Raw genomic sequence first — 20,994 nt, 5'->3', positions numbered from 1 at the left:
CAAACGTTCCCTCAACAATCCACCCAAACGTTCCCTCAACAATCCACCCAAACGTTCCCTCAACAGTCCACCCAAACGTTTTCTCAACAGTCCACCCAATCGTTTTCTCAACAATCCACCCAAACGTTCCCTCAACAATCCACCCAAACGTTCCCTCAACAATCCACCCAAACGTTCCCTCAACAATCCACCCAAACGTTCTCTCTACAGTCCACCCAAACGTTCTCTCTACAGTCCACCCAAACGTTCCCTCAACAGTCCACCCAAACGTTCCCTCAACAGTCCACCCAAACGTTCCCTCAACAGTCCACCCAAACGTTCTCTCAACAGTCCACCCAAACGTTCCACCCAAACGTTCTCTCTACAGTCCACCCAAACGTTCCCTCAACAGTCCACCCAAACGTTCCCTCAACAGTCCACCCAAACGTTCCCTCAACAGTCCACCCAAACGGTCCCTCAACAGTCCACCCAAACGTTCCCTCAACAGTCCACCCAAACGTTCCCTCAACAGTCCACCCAAACGTTCCCTCAACAGTCCACCCAAACGTTCTCTCTACAGTCCACCCTAAAGTTTTCTCAACAGTCCACCCAAACGTCCCCTCAACAGTCCACCCAAACGTTCTCTCTACAGTCCACCCAAACGTTCCCTCAACAGTCCACCCAAACGTTCCCTCAACAGTCCACCCAAACGTTCCCTCAACAGTCCACCCAAACGTTCCCTCAACAGTCCACCCAAACGTTCCCTCAACAGTCCACCCAAACGTTCCCTCAACAGTCCACCCAAACGTTCCCTCAACAGTCCACCCAAACGTTCTCTCAACAGTCCACCCAAACGTTCCACCCAAACGTTCTCTCTACAGTCCACCCAAACGTTCCCTCAACAATCCACCCAAACGTTCCCTCAACAATCCACCCAAACGTTCCCTCAACAATCCACCCAAACGTTCCCTCAACAGTCCACCCAAACGTTCTCTCTACAGTCCACCCAAACGTTCTCTCAACAGTCCACCCAAACGTTCTCTCAACAGTCCACCCAAACGTTCCCTCAACAATCCACCCAAACGTTCCCTCAACAATCCACCCAAACGTTCCCTCAACAATCCACCCAAACGTTCTCTCTACAGTCCACCCAAACGTTCTCTCTACAGTCCACCCAAACGTTCCCTCAACAGTCCACCCAAACGTTCCCTCAACAGTCCACCCAAACGTTCCCTCAACAGTCCACCCAAACGTTCTCTCAACAGTCCACCCAAACGTTCCACCCAAACGTTCTCTCTACAGTCCACCCAAACGTTCCCTCAACAGTCCACCCAAACGTTCCCTCAACAGTCCACCCAAACGTTCCCTCAACAGTCCACCCAAACGGTCCCTCAACAGTCCACCCAAACGTTCCCTCAACAGTCCACCCAAACGTTCCCTCAACAGTCCACCCAAACGTTCCCTCAACAGTCCACCCAAACGTTCTCTCTACAGTCCACCCTAAAGTTTTCTCAACAGTCCACCCAAACGTCCCCTCAACAGTCCACCCAAACGTTCTCTCTACAGTCCACCCAAACGTTCCCTCAACAGTCCACCCAAACGTTCCCTCAACAGTCCACCCAAACGTTCCCTCAACAGTCCACCCAAACGTTCCCTCAACAGTCCACCCAAACGTTCCCTCAACAGTCCACCCAAACGTTCCCTCAACAGTCCACCCAAACGTTCTCTCTACAGTCCACCCTAAAGTTTTCTCAACAGTCCACCCAAACGTCCCCTCAACAGTCCACCCAAACGTTTTCTCAACAGTCTACCCAAACGTTCCCTCACGAACGTTCCCTCACGAACGTTCCCCCAACGTTCCCCCACGAACGTTCCCTCAAAGTTCCCCCACGAACGTTCCGCCAACGTTCCCCCACGAACGTTCCCCCAACGTTGCCTCACCCACGTTCCCCCAACGTTGCCTCACCCAAACTTTTTCTCAACAGTCCACCCAAACGTTTCCTCAACAGACCACCCAAACGTTTTCTCAACAATCTACCCGAACGTTCCCTCAACGTTCCTTCATGAACTTTCCCTCAACAGTCCACCCAAACGTTCCCTCAACAGTCCACCCAAACGTTCCCTCAACAGTCCACCCAAACGTTCCCTCAACAGTCCACCCAAACGTTTTCTCAATGTTAATAATTAAAAACTTAATATCAAAAAGATCTTACAAAAAGCCTTAGTACACACATAGGAACATGATATTTTCTCCATATTCCTCACTGTGGCAGCAGTAAAGAGGTGAATTCCCATCCAGCACGTTAGACCCCAGCACCTGAACATTATGCTTTTATAAATCATATTTACATTTTCAGCATTTAGCAGACGCTCTTATCCAAAGCAACTTACACAATGATCTGTACAAGCCAAACTGTCAGGCAGTGATGTGCAGTTGTCATGTCAGACTAAGCACCACTGCCATTAACACATTCATTGTGTTTCCCTTATAATTAAACCTAATTTATGGCTATATAATCTTTTATTTAGATTTAATAGTTGGGGTAAATGTGGATGTCTTGAGTGCCCAAGCCAATATTTATCTGTCCATTACATAAAGTCCAAACAGTTAGAAACAGTGTATAACAGAACTGTAATTCCTATGCCCACATCTGGAAATTACCTGAGATAGGAATCTATAATTAAACAAACTAATTTATTTATTAGCCCAAGTTATCCCATGTAGTTAGGCAACATGCTTCTCTAAATGACATTAACACCCTCATGCCTGGGCTAGACATCTCATCAGTAAGAGAGATATATCATTGCAGTACTGTACATCTGTCAACAATCCACCCAAACGTTTTCTCAACAGTCCACCCAATCGTTTTCTCAACAATCCACCCAAACGTTCCCTCAACAATCCACCCAAACGTTCCCTCAACAATCCTCTACAATCCACCCAAACGTTCCCTCAACAGTCCACCCAAACGTTCCCTCAACAATCCTCTACAATCCACCCAAACGTTCCCTCAACAATCCTCTACAATCCACCCAAACGTTCCCTCAACAGTCCACCCAAACGTTCCCTCAACAGTCCACCCAAACGTTTTCTCAACAATCCTCTACAATCCACCCAAACGTTTTCTCAACAATCCACCCAAACGTTCCCTCAACAATCCTCTACAGTCCACCCAAACGTTCCCTCAACAGTCCACCCAAACGTTTTCTCAACAATCCTCTACAATCCACCCAAACGTTCCCTCAACAGTCCACCCAAACGTTCCCTCAACAGTCCACCCAAACGTTTTCTCAACAATCCTCTACAATCCACCCAAACGTTCCCTCAACAATCCACCCAAACGTTCCCTCAACAGTCCACCCAAACGTTTTCTCAACAATCCTCTACAATCCACCCAAACGTTCCCTCAACAATCCACCCAAACGTTCCCTCAACAATCCACCCAAATGTTCCCTCAACAATCCACCCAAACGTTTTCTCTACAATCCACCCAAACGTTCCCTCAACAATCCACCCAAATGTTCCCTCAACAATCCACCCAAACGTTCCCTCAACAATCCACCCAAACGTTCCCTCAACAATCCACCCAAACGTTTTCTCAACAGTCCACCCAAACGTTTTCTCAACAATCCACCCAAACGTTCCCTCAACAATCCACCCAAACGTTCCCTCAACAATCCACCCAAACGTTCCCTGAACAATCCACCCAAACGTTCCCTCAACAATCCACCCAAACGTTCCCTCAACAATCCACCCAAACGTTTTCTCAACAATCCTCTACAATCCACCCAAACGTTTTCTCTACAATCCACCCAAACGTTCCCTCAACAATCCACCCAAACGTTCCCTCAACAATCCACCCAAACGTTCCCTCAACAATCCACCCAAACGTTCCCTCAACAATCCACCCAAACGTTCCCTGAACAATCCACCCAAACGTTCCCTCAACAATCCACCCAAACGTTCCCTCAACAATCCACCCAAACGTTTTCTCAACAATCCTCTACAAGCCACCCAAACGTTTTCTCTACAATCCACCCAAACGTTCCCTCAACAATCCACCCAAACGTTCCCTCAACAATCCACCCAAACGTTCCCTCAACAATCCACCCAAACGTTCCCTCAACAATCCACCCAAACGTTTTCTCAACAGTCCACCCAAACGTTTTCTCAACAATCCACCCAAACGTTCCCTCAACAATCCACCCAAACGTTCCCTCAACAATCCACCCAAACGTTCCCTCAACAATCCACCCAAACGTTCCCTCAACAATCCACCCAAACGTTCCCTCAACAATCCACCCAAACGTTTTCTCAACAATCCTCTACAATCCACCCAAACGTTCCCTCAACAGTCCACCCAAACGTTCTCTCTACAGTCCACCCAAACGTTCCCTCAACAATCCACCCAAACGTTCCCTCAACAATCCACCCAAACGTTCTCTCTACAGTCCACCCAAACGTTCTCTCTACAATCCACCCAAACGTTCCCTCAACAATCCACCCAAACGTTCCCTCAACAGTCCACCCAAACGTTCTCTCTACAGTCCACCCAAACGTTCTCTCAACAGTCCACCCAAACGTTCCCTCAACAATCCACCCAAACGTTCCCTCAACAATCCACCCAAACGTTCCCTCAACAATCCACCCAAACGTTCTCTCTACAGTCCACCCAAACGTTTTCTCAACAATCCTCTACAATCCACCCAAACGTTCCCTCAACAGTCCACCCAAACGTTCTCTCTACAGTCCACCCAAACGTTCCCTCAACAATCCACCCAAACGTTCCCTCAACAATCCACCCAAACGTTCCCTCAACAATCCACCCAAACGTTCCCTCAACAGTCCACCCAAACGTTTTCTCAACAGTCCACCCAATCGTTTTCTCAACAATCCACCCAAACGTTCCCTCAACAATCCACCCAAACGTTCCCTCAACAATCCACCCAAACGTTCCCTCAACAATCCACCCAAACGTTCTCTCTACAGTCCACCCAAACGTTCTCTCTACAGTCCACCCAAACGTTCCCTCAACAGTCCACCCAAACGTTCCCTCAACAGTCCACCCAAACGTTCCCTCAACAGTCCACCCAAACGTTCTCTCAACAGTCCACCCAAACGTTCCACCCAAACGTTCTCTCTACAGTCCACCCAAACGTTCCCTCAACAGTCCACCCAAACGTTCCCTCAACAGTCCACCCAAACGTTCCCTCAACAGTCCACCCAAACGGTCCCTCAACAGTCCACCCAAACGTTCCCTCAACAGTCCACCCAAACGTTCCCTCAACAGTCCACCCAAACGTTCTCTCTACAGTCCACCCTAAAGTTTTCTCAACAGTCCACCCAAACGTCCCCTCAACAGTCCACCCAAACGTTCTCTCTACAGTCCACCCAAACGTTCCCTCAACAGTCCACCCAAACGTTCCCTCAACAGTCCACCCAAACGTTCCCTCAACAGTCCACCCAAACGTTCCCTCAACAGTCCACCCAAACGTTCCCTCAACAGTCCACCCAAACGTTCCCTCAACAGTCCACCCAAACGTTCTCTCAACAGTCCACCCAAACGTTCCACCCAAACGTTCTCTCTACAGTCCACCCAAACGTTCCCTCAACAATCCACCCAAACGTTCCCTCAACAATCCACCCAAACGTTCCCTCAACAATCCACCCAAACGTTCCCTCAACAGTCCACCCAAACGTTCTCTCTACAGTCCACCCAAACGTTCTCTCAACAGTCCACCCAAACGTTCTCTCAACAGTCCACCCAAACGTTCCCTCAACAATCCACCCAAACGTTCCCTCAACAATCCACCCAAACGTTCCCTCAACAATCCACCCAAACGTTCTCTCTACAGTCCACCCAAACGTTCTCTCTACAGTCCACCCAAACGTTCCCTCAACAGTCCACCCAAACGTTCCCTCAACAGTCCACCCAAACGTTCCCTCAACAGTCCACCCAAACGTTCTCTCAACAGTCCACCCAAACGTTCCACCCAAACGTTCTCTCTACAGTCCACCCAAACGTTCCCTCAACAGTCCACCCAAACGTTCCCTCAACAGTCCACCCAAACGTTCCCTCAACAGTCCACCCAAACGGTCCCTCAACAGTCCACCCAAACGTTCCCTCAACAGTCCACCCAAACGTTCCCTCAACAGTCCACCCAAACGTTCCCTCAACAGTCCACCCAAACGTTCTCTCTACAGTCCACCCTAAAGTTTTCTCAACAGTCCACCCAAACGTCCCCTCAACAGTCCACCCAAACGTTCTCTCTACAGTCCACCCAAACGTTCCCTCAACAGTCCACCCAAACGTTCCCTCAACAGTCCACCCAAACGTTCCCTCAACAGTCCACCCAAACGTTCCCTCAACAGTCCACCCAAACGTTCTCTCTACAGTCCACCCAAACGTTCCCTCAACAGTCCACCCAAACGTTTTCTCAACAATCCACCCAAACGTTCCCTCAACAATCCACCCAAAATCCACCCAAACGTTCCCTCAACAATCCACCCAAACGTTCCCTGAACAATCCACCCAAACGTTCCCTCAACAATCCACCCAAACGTTCCCTCAACAATCCACCCAAACGTTTTCTCAACAATCCTCTACAATCCACCCAAACGTTCCCTCAACAGTCCACCCAAACGTTCTCTCTACAGTCCACCCAAACGTTCCCTCAACAATCCACCCAAACGTTCCCTCAACAATCCACCCAAACGTTCTCTCTACAGTCCACCCAAACGTTCCCTCAACAATCCACCCAAACGTTCCCTCAACAGTCCACCCAAACGTTCTCTCTACAGTCCACCCAAACATTCCCTCAACAGTCCACCCAAACGTTCCCTCAACAGTCCACCCAAACGTTCTCTCTACAGTCCACCCTAAAGTTTTCTCAACAGTCCACCCAAACGTCCCCTCAACAGTCCACCCAAACGTTTTCTCAACAGTCTACCCAAACGTTCCCTCACGAACGTTCCCTCACGAACGTTCCCCCAACGTTCCCCCACGAACGTTCCCTCAAAGTTCCCCCACGAACGTTCCGCCAACGTTCCCCCACGAACGTTCCCCCAACGTTGCCTCACCCACGTTCCCCCAACGTTGCCTCACCCAAACTTTTTCTCAACAGTCCACCCAAACGTTTCCTCAACAGACCACCCAAACGTTTTCTCAACAATCTACCCGAACGTTCCCTCAACGTTCCTTCATGAACTTTCCCTCAACAGTCCACCCAAACGTTCCCTCAACAGTCCACCCAAACGTTCCCTCAACAGTCCACCCAAACGTTCCCTCAACAGTCCACCCAAACGTTTTCTCAATGTTAATAATTAAAAACTTAATATCAAAAAGATCTTACAAAAAGCCTTAGTACACACATAGGAACATGATATTTTCTCCATATTCCTCACTGTGGCAGCAGTAAAGAGGTGAATTCCCATCCAGCACGTTAGACCCCAGCACCTGAACATTATGCTTTTATAAATCATATTTACATTTTCAGCATTTAGCAGACGCTCTTATCCAAAGCAACTTACACAATGATCTGTACAAGCCAAACTGTCAGGCAGTGATGTGCAGTTGTCATGTCAGACTAAGCACCACTGCCATTAACACATTCATTGTGTTTCCCTTATAATTAAACCTAATTTATGGCTATATAATCTTTTATTTAGATTTAATAGTTGGGGTAAATGTGGATGTCTTGAGTGCCCAAGCCAATATTTATCTGTCCATTACATAAAGTCCAAACAGTTAGAAACAGTGTATAACAGAACTGTAATTCCTATGCCCACATCTGGAAATTACCTGAGATAGGAATCTATAATTAAACAAACTAATTTATTTATTAGCCCAAGTTATCCCATGTAGTTAGGCAACATGCTTCTCTAAATGACATTAACACCCTCATGCCTGGGCTAGACATCTCATCAGTAAGAGAGATATATCATTGCAGTACTGTACATCTGTCAACAATCCACCCAAACGTTTTCTCAACAGTCCACCCAATCGTTTTCTCAACAATCCACCCAAACGTTCCCTCAACAATCCACCCAAACGTTCCCTCAACAATCCACCCAAACGTTCCCTCAACAATCCACCCAAACGTTTTCTCAACAGTCCACCCAAACGTTTTCTCAACAATCCACCCAAACGTTCCCTCAACAATCCACCCAAAATCCACCCAAACGTTCCCTCAACAATCCACCCAAACGTTCCCTGAACAATCCACCCAAACGTTCCCTCAACAATCCACCCAAACGTTCCCTCAACAATCCACCCAAACGTTTTCTCAACAATCCTCTACAATCCACCCAAACGTTCCCTCAACAGTCCACCCAAACGTTCTCTCTACAGTCCACCCAAACGTTCCCTCAACAATCCACCCAAACGTTCCCTCAACAATCCACCCAAACGTTCTCTCTACAGTCCACCCAAACGTTCCCTCAACAATCCACCCAAACGTTCCCTCAACAGTCCACCCAAACGTTCTCTCTACAGTCCACCCAAACATTCCCTCAACAGTCCACCCAAACGTTCCCTCAACAGTCCACCCAAACGTTCTCTCAACAGTCCACCCAAACGTTCCCTCAACAGTCCACCCAAACGTCCCCTCAACAGTCCACCCAAACGTTTTCTCAACAGTCTACCCAAACGTTCCCTCACGAACGTTCCCTCACGAACGTTCCCCCAACGTTCCCCCACGAACGTTCCCTCAAAGTTCCCCCACGAACGTTCCGCCAACGTTCCCCCACGAACGTTCCCCCAACGTTGCCTCACCCACGTTCCCCCAACGTTGCCTCACCCAAACTTTTTCTCAACAGTCCACCCAAACGTTTCCTCAACAGACCACCCAAACGTTTTCTCAACAATCTACCCGAACGTTCCCTCAACGTTCCTTCATGAACTTTCCCTCAACAGTCCACCCAAACGTTCCCTCAACAGTCCACCCAAACGTTCCCTCAACAGTCCACCCAAACGTTCCCTCAACAGTCCACCCAAACGTTTTCTCAATGTTAATAATTAAAAACTTAATATCAAAAAGATCTTACAAAAAGCCTTAGTACACACATAGGAACATGATATTTTCTCCATATTCCTCACTGTGGCAGCAGTAAAGAGGTGAATTCCCATCCAGCACGTTAGACCCCAGCACCTGAACATTATGCTTTTATAAATCATATTTACATTTTCAGCATTTAGCAGACGCTCTTATCCAAAGCAACTTACACAATGATCTGTACAAGCCAAACTGTCAGGCAGTGATGTGCAGTTGTCATGTCAGACTAAGCACCACTGCCATTAACACATTCATTGTGTTTCCCTTATAATTAAACCTAATTTATGGCTATATAATCTTTTATTTAGATTTAATAGTTGGGGTAAATGTGGATGTCTTGAGTGCCCAAGCCAATATTTATCTGTCCATTACATAAAGTCCAAACAGTTAGAAACAGTGTATAACAGAACTGTAATTCCTATGCCCACATCTGGAAATTACCTGAGATAGGAATCTATAATTAAACAAACTAATTTATTTATTAGCCCAAGTTATCCCATGTAGTTAGGCAACATGCTTCTCTAAATGACATTAACACCCTCATGCCTGGGCTAGACATCTCATCAGTAAGAGAGATATATCATTGCAGTACTGTACATCTGTATATGTATATATGACACATTAGGGCTTTCCATTGATGCATATCTGGCAAAGTGTTGAGCCAATAGAGCTGTACCTTGGTAAATCACCAGTTTGGCCAAAAGAAGCCACATGGCTCGTAGTGCCTTATTATTGTTGTGGTTGACGTATCGGTCTATTCGTCATTGGTAAAAGCTTAAGCCTAATGCAATCCAAGTTTAGTAAAGCCGTAAAAAGGGTGAAAAAGCACCAGTTTTGTATGCTTGTATGCTTGTATGCTTTCCCTTCTCACATAGCCGATCATTTCTGTGTGGGAAGTTGTAGCCCTGGACTGGACTAGTAATCGAAAGCTTGCTGGTTCAAGCCCCCACCACTGCCAGGTTGCCACTGTTGGGCTCCTGAGCAAGGCCCTTAACCCTTAATTGAGTAGACTTTATACTGTCACAGTACTGTAGGTCGCTTTGGATAAAAACGTCTGCTAAATGACGAAAATGTAAATGTAGACGCCCAGCCGGTATTAGATATTTCCAACAAACTGTATTTTACTAAATTACTTATTGATTTACGTTTTATTTAAGATTCCTTTAGTACCACACAATTATACTGATTATTTCAACTAGTACAGCTTATTTAAATAAAATAGATTAAGGACAAAATACATAAAGGCGCAAGAGGACACATGTGCAACAGGAGGTGAAGGATATAGCATTTATTATTAGATTTAAATAATTTAAATACATAAAAGTCTTAATATTGACACAAAGCTCCCTGATAGTTAAAGAAGCTCCAGTTTGGGCAAAGCTTCATTTTAAATGCATTGAGGTGCATGTTCAGTACATGAACTGTTTGCATTGTATTTATTCACTACTATATGAAAAAATAAATTAAAGTTATTACATGTTTTAAAATTAAATCAAATTAAATGCTCAGTAATTTTTCACATTATATTGATACTTGTTTACAGCACTACAGAACCCTTTTGTAACGTCAGTTTGTGTAACGCACCTTTACCTAGTGTTAACTCATCTACATGACATTTATATGCTAGTTAGTTTAAAATAAATAAATATAAGCAAACAGTGCAGGTGGGAGCGTGTCTGTCGCCAATAAATGAGTTGTTTTTTCAGCCATTATAAAGTAACCCTGTGCTTTTGAAGACCTTAATATGCATTATAAACATTGTAGATGCTAAATAGTCAGTGTCCACTTTCGGTAATCCGGTTTAACTATTAAACCAACCGATGCTAGGCAGCTAGTGGTAGTTTATATCTCTCTTTCAGTTGCAGCCGGTTTTGTGAGGCAACAACCCGTGTAACTTAATAAAAAAATCAGTGAGGTGTTGTTAGCCTCTGTATAATTCAAAATAGCGTTATGTCAGGTTTAATTACTTAAAATGGTGGTTATAATCATTGTATTTAGGCTGACATTAGCAGGGTCGAGCTACATTAGCGGCCTGTGTGCTTTCTTGTGAAAGGGCCGTCTAGAACACTTTACTAGTAAATCAAGTTTAAAGTCCTGAATTTAAATGCATTTATGTGTATATATAGATTCATGGACTGAATTTAGTATCTGTTTATATTTGTGTCCTGTTTAGATGTGCTTTTACTTTAAAAATCCATCCATTCAGGCCTAATTAATGAACCCAGTTCCTATACAACACTTATTTAAATTTGTCCCATCAGGCTTGAACAATAAATATAATATAATATAATATAATAGTAATATAATATTTTTCTAATGAGTTGTTATAGTAGAGAAACTGAAGCTTTTTATGGAGCAGGTGGCTGATTAGTTTTGCGTCCCCACTGACATGTACCTGCCAATAAATATTTCAGCATCACATTCTGCTGATTGCTTCCATTGATCACCATAAACTGCCTAAATCACCTACCTATATATATACACACACACACAAAAGTCTGAGACCACTGTGAAATTGAGTCTGTTTTGCACTTTAATATAATCAGCATGACAATTTGAGTGAATGGTTGACTCTTAAGTTCGTGGTATGGTCATAATTATAATAAGTGAAGAATTGCTGCAAATTTATTGACTTAAGCTTTTGATGAGTGGATTAAATCCATCTATTCAGAGTCTTTTGAGCATGTGTTACAATGGAACACTGAGAAAGTTTTCAGAGCGCACAGTGCATTTTGCAGTTGTGCCCATGCTGACCCCTGTCAACCAGCAAAAATGCCTACAATTAACACATGAGCATTAGAACTGGACCATGGAGCAATGGGCGAAGGTGGTCTGGTCTTAAACATGACTTTTTTTTATATCACATGCATGGCTGGGTGTGCATGTGTTGCTCATTTGGGAAAGATATTTTTGTTAAAACAAATGCACAGTGTTCTTATAAATAAATTTTCTTTATTTGAATTGAGTGTTTAACCAGTGACCTTCCAATTATCTTAACACTTTATTTAAAGTCTTACCACTGACCGGTTTCCACTGTTGGGGCCCTATACTGCTTGGGTTGTAATGTGTCACATTTTTTATTAATTTTTGCATAAGAGCCTCTTTAAAGTGCCCAAACTTAGAAGTGTGAACTGGAATAAGGGGATGATACATTTGTATTGTTAAATTTTCTGTAATAAAGTACTACTTTAGTGAAAAAGTCAATTTGTGCTGTAAGGATTGTGGATAACACTAATGGAGTTTTGTTCAGACAGTCTGATGTTTTGTTTTACTATAGATACAAAAAATTGCTTTGTGGAAATGCTGAAATGCATAAACTCTGCACATGTGCACACATTCCCAATTCTATTACATATCATTTTAAGTTAACACTTAATAAAGAAAATCTATTTTTGTATGGTCAGTTTTCCCTTGAGAAATTCAATATTTATGAAATATGCTGGCAGGAAACTAAAGTACATAGACTTTTATTTGCACTATTGTCAGACAAAAATCCTAAATGATGTCAGATAGGTCACATAATGAGTAATGTGTAGATGCCACTAATATTGTACACTATGGGGTACAGAAGTAAATGGAAAGAAACCATTTGGGACTTGGTTTGGTGAAAGAAACAACACCGTGATGCATCACATGCTGTGTGAGCCTAGTTTGCTGTTTTAGTGTTTCTGTTCAAGAAACACTAAGACTGAAAGTGCTAGTGCCATGCAACATGTATGTTTTACTGTAAACTAAGTCCTAGAGAAACTACATTCACTTTTAAACCACCATTTAAACCTTTTGTTATAGATAGAGTGAAATCTTTTGCCTAAAGTATGCTATGGGTTACATACATGCCAACTCAGTTTAGGAAATATTAGGTAGGAAAAGCAGCTTTGTCTGTTTAAATAACTTTATCGATGGATGGCTTCCAGCGTGCATCATTAATTAACTTTTAATATAAAACATTCTGACAGATGAAATAAGTGATGGAAGTTTTGCCAAATTGTTTTAACCTTGATTGTCATTAGTTGATGGTTAATTTTTAATCAACAAATCTTTAAAACAAACAGTTCACTGAATTTCATGCCAACAAGGCTCTAGGCTTCATTAAATAAATAAAGCTTAATGTGACTAACGTTAAACAGTAACAAGTGTGAATGTGTATTTTACCAGTCAGTAGCTAATATAATTAGAGATGATGTGGAATAACAATGTCGGTTAACCAGGTGTTAGAAAATCTAAATGCTTAAATTATGTTCTGCATTTAATTACAAACACTAAGAAGTAGGCTTTTGTTGTCCAGGTTTCCTTGTAGGCTGTCTACATTCTCCATAGGCTAACGTAAAGTTGTTTTCTCTTAGTGAGACAAATAGTACGCCAGTCTTTCAGCTACAGCGTGTTGTTCACACAACCAGTGAAACCTGTTTCATTTATTTTCACAGTAAAATTGTAATCCATTCACACACCAAACAAGAGGTGTGGTGCCATAGCACATTCAGAGACAATAGCCTGAGTAAGTGCACTAGGTTTTCCTAAAGGTGAAGTGAGCAAATGCTTTGGTGTGGCTGTTCTCTTAAGTACTGTCATTTAAAAGGATTTTTTTTTTTTTTTTATTGAAATTTGTGGCTCTTTTTAGGTGTTCAAATGAAGAAAACCTGAAATGTTAGTTAGTAAGTGGCTTGTTATGTAAAATGCATGATCAGCATGTTTAAGCATTTCGATTTCTATCTCAAGCTTAGATTAATATTTAAAATGAACTTTTAACAAAGTGCCTTTGTGAATTGTCTGTATTTACTAATACTATATCATTCCTGTTAGAGAAAAGTAAATAGACAAGGTGAGGGAGGACATGCACTAGGTTGGCGTTCAGGACAGGACAAGGTAGAAATGAATGATCCCCTGAGGCGACCCCTGAAGGGAGCTGCCGAAAGAAGGAGAAGAAGAAACAGAAAATAAGCTTGCTACGCCCACACCTTTTTCACACGCTAGTTTACATAAATCATTAGTTAAGCTCTTGTGAGTCTAAATTTGAATGGCTTGCACTTCTTTATAATATTAAGTTGACAGTATTTTTTTCTGTTTAATTTAGGCTGCAGTAAGTAATCATTACTCTGCTCTAATCACTCTGAAACAGTAAAACAGTACAGATTAAAAGGGAAGTGAAAAACAATGACTCTTTGGAACACACTTCCATCTTTCTTTTTATAACCCCTTAAATTATCATTCAATATATTAAATGCAGTCTTTCGTACTTGAACTGCATTTGTAAGTAAACATGCTGGGTGCTTTGCCTTGATTCTTTTCATTTAGAGAAAAATATGGCTAAATATCCCAGGGGCCCAAAGTGTCCTTCACATGTTCACCTGTCAGTTTTAAACTGGGTCATCAGGTGCTCTGGTGGTGCAGCGGTAAAACACCCTAGCACACCTACCTGCTACCGACAGGCCGGCACCTATACGGACAATGGATTTGGCCTAGGGTGACCCAGTCCGACCGTACCTTCCTCAAACACAGCCAACTGGCCTGGTTGGTGGCTTAGGAGACTCTGCAGAGATTACAACTCAACAGTTTAAACACTTCACAGTGGTGTGCTAGCGTGCTGGATGGCTGCACTGCCCAAGCACACATATTTGTGTTTTGACGTATTTTGCTTCATGTTAATAATCACATAAGTTGATAATAAGTGTCCTGTGTGTTTACAGGTGACCTCGAAAGGAGCCGGTTTGAACCCTAATGCCAAAGTGTGGCAGGAAAGGCCTGCTGTACCCACTGAAGCTTCTGTGGATGGCACTGACTCCTCTTCCTGGGCCCAGCCTAACATAACTGAAGGTAATCTACAAGTCATGGTGTTGTCTCTATCTTCAGTAATCCTTGCTGCTTGGTGCTTTATCCTGAAATAGGTGTCATTGCTTTGTGCTTATTGTGTTTATTCAGTGTCTGCGGGTTGTAAACCTTACACAGCCGGCTTTCCCGTTCTCATGGACAACGACACTACTGCCCCTGCAGATGGTTTAGTCAATGGCATGGATCCTCCTGACTCTAGCCTGTCTGTATGTGAACCTCTGACCGGGGATAATGGTTAGTATTAATTATTAATGGGTGTTTTGAGTAACTAATACAGATTGTAGAGAGTAGTGTTGAGCATTTTGTTTCCCTGCAGAATACTTCTTTTTAACAATCTCTAACAATGTCAAATACTATGACACAAATCTTTAACCAAGCTAAAATGTTATCAAGTTATCTACACTAGATGTAGAATAGGCCGTTCCAGATTGACACATTAACACTTAATACTAGGAGAAAATGTCCTGAACGAATGTCCAGAGTATAACGGAGGAAGACAACACATGTCCAATACATGAAAAGAAACGCTCACCCATGATAATACAGAAATAAAACAACATATATAATACAAGACCATTAAAACTAGCATAAAACACAGATCCCTGTCATGAATATCATAAATGTGATATCGACATTATAAAAACAAACAAATAAAAGAGCGCATTTAGAGAACAACAATGATCCACCCTTCCTGTCGTGAATATAACTAAAATAACTAACTAATTAAATAAATAAATGAGCATTTTGTCACACGTTAACCAAACTTTTCTCCCTCTGTGTTTGTTTCTTGTACACAGAGTCCAAGCTGCCTGAGGAACCTCTCTCTGCAGAAAGCTTGCGTGAGTCTCTTAAAAAAGAGCTGGAATTCTGTTTCTCCAGGTATGTGAGATTTCAGATCTTTCTTGTTCAGGTTGTAAGTGTACAGTTTTGTGTTTCCTGCTCCTTTTTATTCATTGACCACCTTTATCTACAGGGAAAACCTATCAAAGGATCTTTACCTGATATCTCAAATGGACAGTGACCAGTTTGTACCAATTTGGACTATCGCCAGCATGGAAGGAATTAAGGTTCTGACCACGGATATGGATCTGATCCTGGATGTATTAAGATGTAAGTTGAGGTTTAAATATAATCGGTGACATATTTGTCTTAAATCACATGGTTATCATGTTTTCTGTTGACTCTGTGGGTTAAATCCCTACATAGGATTAAAGCTCATTGCATTGTGAAATGACCAACATTGACATTAAACACTTGAACTGAAGAATCTTGTGTAACCAGTAACTACCGTCTGTCCTGTCATGAATGTCACCAAAGTGGGTAAAACGTGATGTTAAAATCTTAATAAATAAATAATTTATAAAGCCTTTGCTCACTTTGTAACTCAAAGTGACGCCCTCAGTTGTACAATTTAATAAAACTAGGCCTTTATAAGCATTTCTTTATTGATTGTTCTATTAATTACTGTTTTTGTATCACGTTCAGCATCTCCTATGGTCCAAGTGGATGACAAAGGAGAAAAAGTGCGACCAAACCACAAACGCTGCATCATCATTTTGCGAGAGGTCCCAGAAACGACCCCTGTGGAGGTAATAACAGCATTATAAAGGTGTAGATGTACAAAGTATTTCTGTTTCCTGGTTTATACCTGCTGAATCTGTGTGCTCTTATTAGGAGGTGGAGGCCTTGTTCAAGAATGACAACTGTCCGAAGGTCATAAGTGTGGAGTTTGCTCACAACAATAACTGGTACATTACTTTCCAGTCAGATACAGATGCTCAACAGGTAAAGTTGTAGTATGTAAAGTATGTTTGTATATATACAAATCACATTTGCACTTGTTCTTAAATTAAATTAAAGTACTGATTTTTCTCCACAGGCGTACAGATACTTGAGAGAAGAAGTCAAAACATTTCAGGGAAAACCAATCATGGTAAGGTTTTGTGTTATTAGAGTTGTTTATTGTTTTTTAAATGACTTTTGTTTACTTATTGCTCATTTCCTTTGTTCTCTCGGTTGTGCACAGGCTAGGATAAAAGCCATCAATACTTGCTTCGCAAAGAACGGCTACCGCAGCCTGGACTGCAGTGTGTACCCGCAGCAGTCACACACACAGTCTCAGTACAACTCGCCGCTCTTCATGCAGCCCATCTACAGCCATCAGCAGCAGTACCTCTACGGCATCGTCCCTCCCACCTGGACACCTTCTCCGACCCCATACTTTGAGACTCCACTGGTAAATGGTTTTTGAGCTTTGTACTCAGCAGGTCTGTTTCTAATGATGCCACTATTAAAGTTAATTATTCACTGATCTTAATGTGTTATTAAGTTCCTCTGATAAATGTATCCCGTTCTCTGCAAGCTGCTGTTGCTTAGTTTAAAAAAAAAAACATCAAAAGTGGTTAAAGCACTGGACTAGTAATCAAAAGGTTGTTGGTTCAAGCCTCACTGCAGCCAAGTTGCCACTGTTGGTCCTTTTAATTCTCAATTGCTCAAATTGTATTCAGACAGTTGTCCGTTGCTTTGGATAAAAGCGTCTGCTAATTTCTTTAAACTTAAATAACAGCATCCCTGAGCGATATGAAGGTGTATATATAATATACTGACAATGAAAGTGTTTACTAGTATAGATTTTGCTTATCTGTTTGTGTAACCTTCCGTATTAAAATGGGGAATGCAGTTAAAAAGTGCATCCAATCATCTACAAGTGCAACCAAACAGAAAAATCTCCCATCAGCAGCGATTTCTACTGGCAGTTATTGTGGCTGTGGAGCTCCGTGGTTAAAGCACTGGACTAGTAATCACAAGGTTGAAGGTTCTGTAAGTCGCTCTGGATAAGAGCGTCTTCTAAATGCAGAAAATGTAAATGTTTAAACCTCGCCGTTGCCACTGTTGAGCCCCTGAGTAAGGCCCTTAACCCTCAATTGCTCAAACTCTATTCACTCATAATTGCAAGTCGCTTTGGATAAAAGCGTCTGCTCAATGCCACAAATGTAAATTCTATGACTTCTGTTTGTAATATTAGAAAAGGCTGTGTAAAATGTGGTGTCCACATACTTTTGACCAAATAGTGTATATTAAAGTTTGTTCCACTTTGACCACCACGAGTTTCTTCTTTGTACCACAGGCACCGTTTCCAAACAGCAGTTTTGTCAATGGGTTTAGCTCGCCCGGACACTACAAAACTGGATCCAATTCTCTTAACATTGGTCGCCCCTTCAGCAGAAACCGGTTTGTCTTTTTAAACTTTTTCATAACACTATCTTTAATATTTAGTAGCAGGAGTAGCACTAATAGTTTTCTGCTATGGGTCATGAATAGGTCTGATGCTGTTAGATTTTGTTGAGGTCTCTCTTCTTACATATTTTAGATTTGATTTGCTAGTTTTTGTGTCAACTTTAGTGGATTAGTATACGAGTGAGTGCCCTGTGTTGGAATCCATGACCCTGATTAAAATAACACCAGGATTAAAAATGAATCAATAAATAAATATGAAATTATATGTTACTAAATGTTACTGGTTTATAATATATTAAGAAGTTTTTGGAAACTGTTTCCAAGCTATTTTCAGTTTCTTCAAAGAATTTAATTTAATTTCTTCACCCTGGTTTTCTTATTGTCCCCACAGCGTCCCACTCTATTCAAGAAAGAATGTAATAAATACCTTCAGGTACATTTGTAAACATAACGCCTAATCATCGCTCCATTCTTTTCATGTTTCAAATTTAACTCAACCATCCGGTGATCATCATGTTCTGTTCTGTGTCAGAACTAAACCTCAACGTTTCTGGCTTAATGCTATCTATAGTGTTGATTGTACCATCACCTAAATGTTGGCTTTGCCGTGCTTATATAGAGGACCGCAGTCTTGTCCAGGTATAAAAAGCCCTGCTTTGCAATTCTGTTATTTTGCTTTGAAATTGAGATCATTGTATATGTTAAACTATTCGGCAGAAATTTTAGCAACACTTGACAGAGGGTGAAATAGAGGTTTAGGTTTTCTAAATTTAATTTGAACAATACATCATACTGCTCCTTAAAGGCATCCATATAATCAAATATTGAAAGTTAATGCATCTTATTATTTTATATTAGATATATGATATTATATCTGTTTACTTTATTCTTGTTGTAGCCTAGTGGTTAAGGTACTGGACTAGTAATCACACGGTCGCTGGTTCAAGCCCCACCACTGCCAGGTTGCCACTGTTGGGCCCTTGAGCAAAGCCCTTAACTTTCAATTGCTTAGACAGTATACTGTCACAGTACTGTAAGTCATTTTGAATAAAGGTGTCTGCTAAATGCTCATAGAGTTCATAGAGTTCGGATTCATCATTTTTGAGAAGAGTTGCGGGTACTCAGTAATTGTAAGCATCCCAAGCTTAACTCTCATTGTTTTCGGTTGCTCAGTTAGAAGCGTGCCTGAAGTTTATTAGTTTTTCAGGAGATTTTCTGAAAAATGTTGCTACAGTGGAAACGTAATGCTGAAATAAACCACCACAGCAGTCCAAATGTTGGTCACAAGCCAGAGTCATTTATTAAAAGTTTCTGCTTAGTCTAAATAACATTTCCCACCATTGCAACTAACCGTTTGGATTGTCATCGTCTCATGTGCTTTTGGTGAAGTTTATAAACAGTGGTGTCCTGTCATATGCACAAAGGGCCTGCGAGTTTTCCATACCAACCACGCACAAATAAATCTGATTTCACATGTTGAATTGGTGTGAAATCAGGGCCTGGTCTTTTGTGTGTCCAGTGTGGGTAAGATCGGACACCCCTGTTTTAAAGTAACAGGTTGGACTCGAGCTTTTGGGGGCCCTGGCCTAGTGTGTTAACATTTGACTAAAAAAAACCCCAAAAAAACACCTTGTTATTCGCACGTTTAGTGCTGATATATTTAATTTACCCCGAACAAAGTGATTTGATCCAGCAATTTGCTCTTTAGAAGTCAAAATGAGCACACTGCAGGGGAAATGCAGCTGTTGTTTTGCTTCTAAACATCTTTGTTAGGTAGTTACTGCATGCTGCCTCAGATGGTGTTTCATGCCCTGCTGTAAAACCTGCTGTAGTTGTATCTCATGCAGACTTCTGTTTGCACAGGAACCACGTGAAGCCCCAGACGAGAGGTAACGACGGACTGGCGTCCACTGTATCCCCCGTGTCCGTGGTGGACACGCTTCGCAGTCCGCAGTCACCTGCCAGCACTGGGCCGTTACTAGGCGCCTCTGAGCTGAGCTCTTCCTTCCAACATCTGAGCATCTCCACCGAACCGAGTGACGATAGCTTAGTGGCTGGACGGGGAAGGTGTGTCTTAGGAATTTGTATATTTAGGACTGGGTCAGGACCTAAAGTACTTGAGAGACTTGAGTGCCTTTCTATTCAGCACCTCCCTGGTGCCTGTCTGCCCTGTAATAAGGTTTGAATCTTTTTTAAATAGGAGGACTACATACAGAGGGACTCGTCGGAGGAGAGAGGACGAACGTGGCGTGGTAATAATCTTCACCTTGATGGCATCTTTTACTCTGACAGTTCTGTTCTTATTTTGTTTTGAAAAAAAATCATCTCTTTCCTCAGAGGGCAGTTCCGCCCACCGAGGTGAAGGTTTCACCTCCTAAATTCGACCTGGCGCCCTCTAACTTCCCTCCTCTGCCTGGCTGCTCGGGCAGCCCACAGGGGGAACCCGTGCTGGAGAACCGCATGTCCGACGTGGTCCGCGGCCTCAACAGAGATAAGGTAAACTAAAATAAAGTCTCATCTGTGAAAGGCTGCTAAAAATTTGAATTACATTTTTAATCATCGTTGTCTCTTCTGTTCAGCATTCAGACACGGGCAAAGAACCCACACCGAGCCCTGTTGCTCGAGTCTCTGAGGAGACGGTACCCAGACCGGAACAGACCACAAGCAAACCCACTGTGCACTCGGCAGAACCCGTGTCCTACAGGTAGGTACAAAAAGCATTTAAAGATGAAGTCCAACAGCTGCAACTGTTAATGTTTTCTACCAGTTGTAGCCTAGCGGTTAAGGTACTGAACTAGTAATCAGAAGGTCACTGGTTCAAGCCCCACCAAGTTGCTGCTGCTGGGCCCTTGAGCAAGGCCCTTAACCCTCAACTGCTCAGACTTTATACTGTCATAG

At 42.6% G+C, this 20,994-nt stretch overlaps 1 protein-coding gene across 2 annotated transcripts in view; it reads left to right on the top strand.

Moving 5' to 3' along the window:
* larp4aa (La ribonucleoprotein 4Aa) overlaps positions 1 to 20,994 on the top strand; it is a 34,188-nt gene that overhangs the window by 8,356 nt on the left and 4,838 nt on the right. Inside the window, exons 2-15 of one of the 2 annotated variants that reach the window (XM_063014920.1) lie at positions 14,718 to 14,844; positions 14,950 to 15,093; positions 15,657 to 15,738; positions 15,833 to 15,969; positions 16,345 to 16,448; positions 16,534 to 16,644; positions 16,739 to 16,792; positions 16,886 to 17,095; positions 17,987 to 18,090; positions 18,488 to 18,529; positions 19,960 to 20,163; positions 20,297 to 20,348; positions 20,434 to 20,592; positions 20,676 to 20,800. In XM_063014920.1, coding sequence (XP_062870990.1) covers positions 14,718 to 14,844; positions 14,950 to 15,093; positions 15,657 to 15,738; positions 15,833 to 15,969; positions 16,345 to 16,448; positions 16,534 to 16,644; positions 16,739 to 16,792; positions 16,886 to 17,095; positions 17,987 to 18,090; positions 18,488 to 18,529; positions 19,960 to 20,163; positions 20,297 to 20,348; positions 20,434 to 20,592; positions 20,676 to 20,800 — 1,655 coding nt within the window. The remainder of the gene's footprint in view (positions 1 to 14,717; positions 14,845 to 14,949; positions 15,094 to 15,656; positions 15,739 to 15,832; positions 15,970 to 16,344; positions 16,449 to 16,533; positions 16,645 to 16,738; positions 16,793 to 16,885; positions 17,096 to 17,986; positions 18,091 to 18,487; positions 18,530 to 19,959; positions 20,164 to 20,296; positions 20,349 to 20,433; positions 20,593 to 20,675; positions 20,801 to 20,994) is intronic. The other variant, XM_063014921.1, reaches the window with a different exon arrangement.

The sequence above is a fragment of the Trichomycterus rosablanca genome, chromosome 19 (genome assembly GCF_030014385.1).
Source record: "Trichomycterus rosablanca isolate fTriRos1 chromosome 19, fTriRos1.hap1, whole genome shotgun sequence".
NCBI lineage: Eukaryota > Metazoa > Chordata > Actinopteri > Siluriformes > Trichomycteridae > Trichomycterus > Trichomycterus rosablanca.
This window is presented reverse-complemented; position numbering and strand designations above follow the sequence as displayed.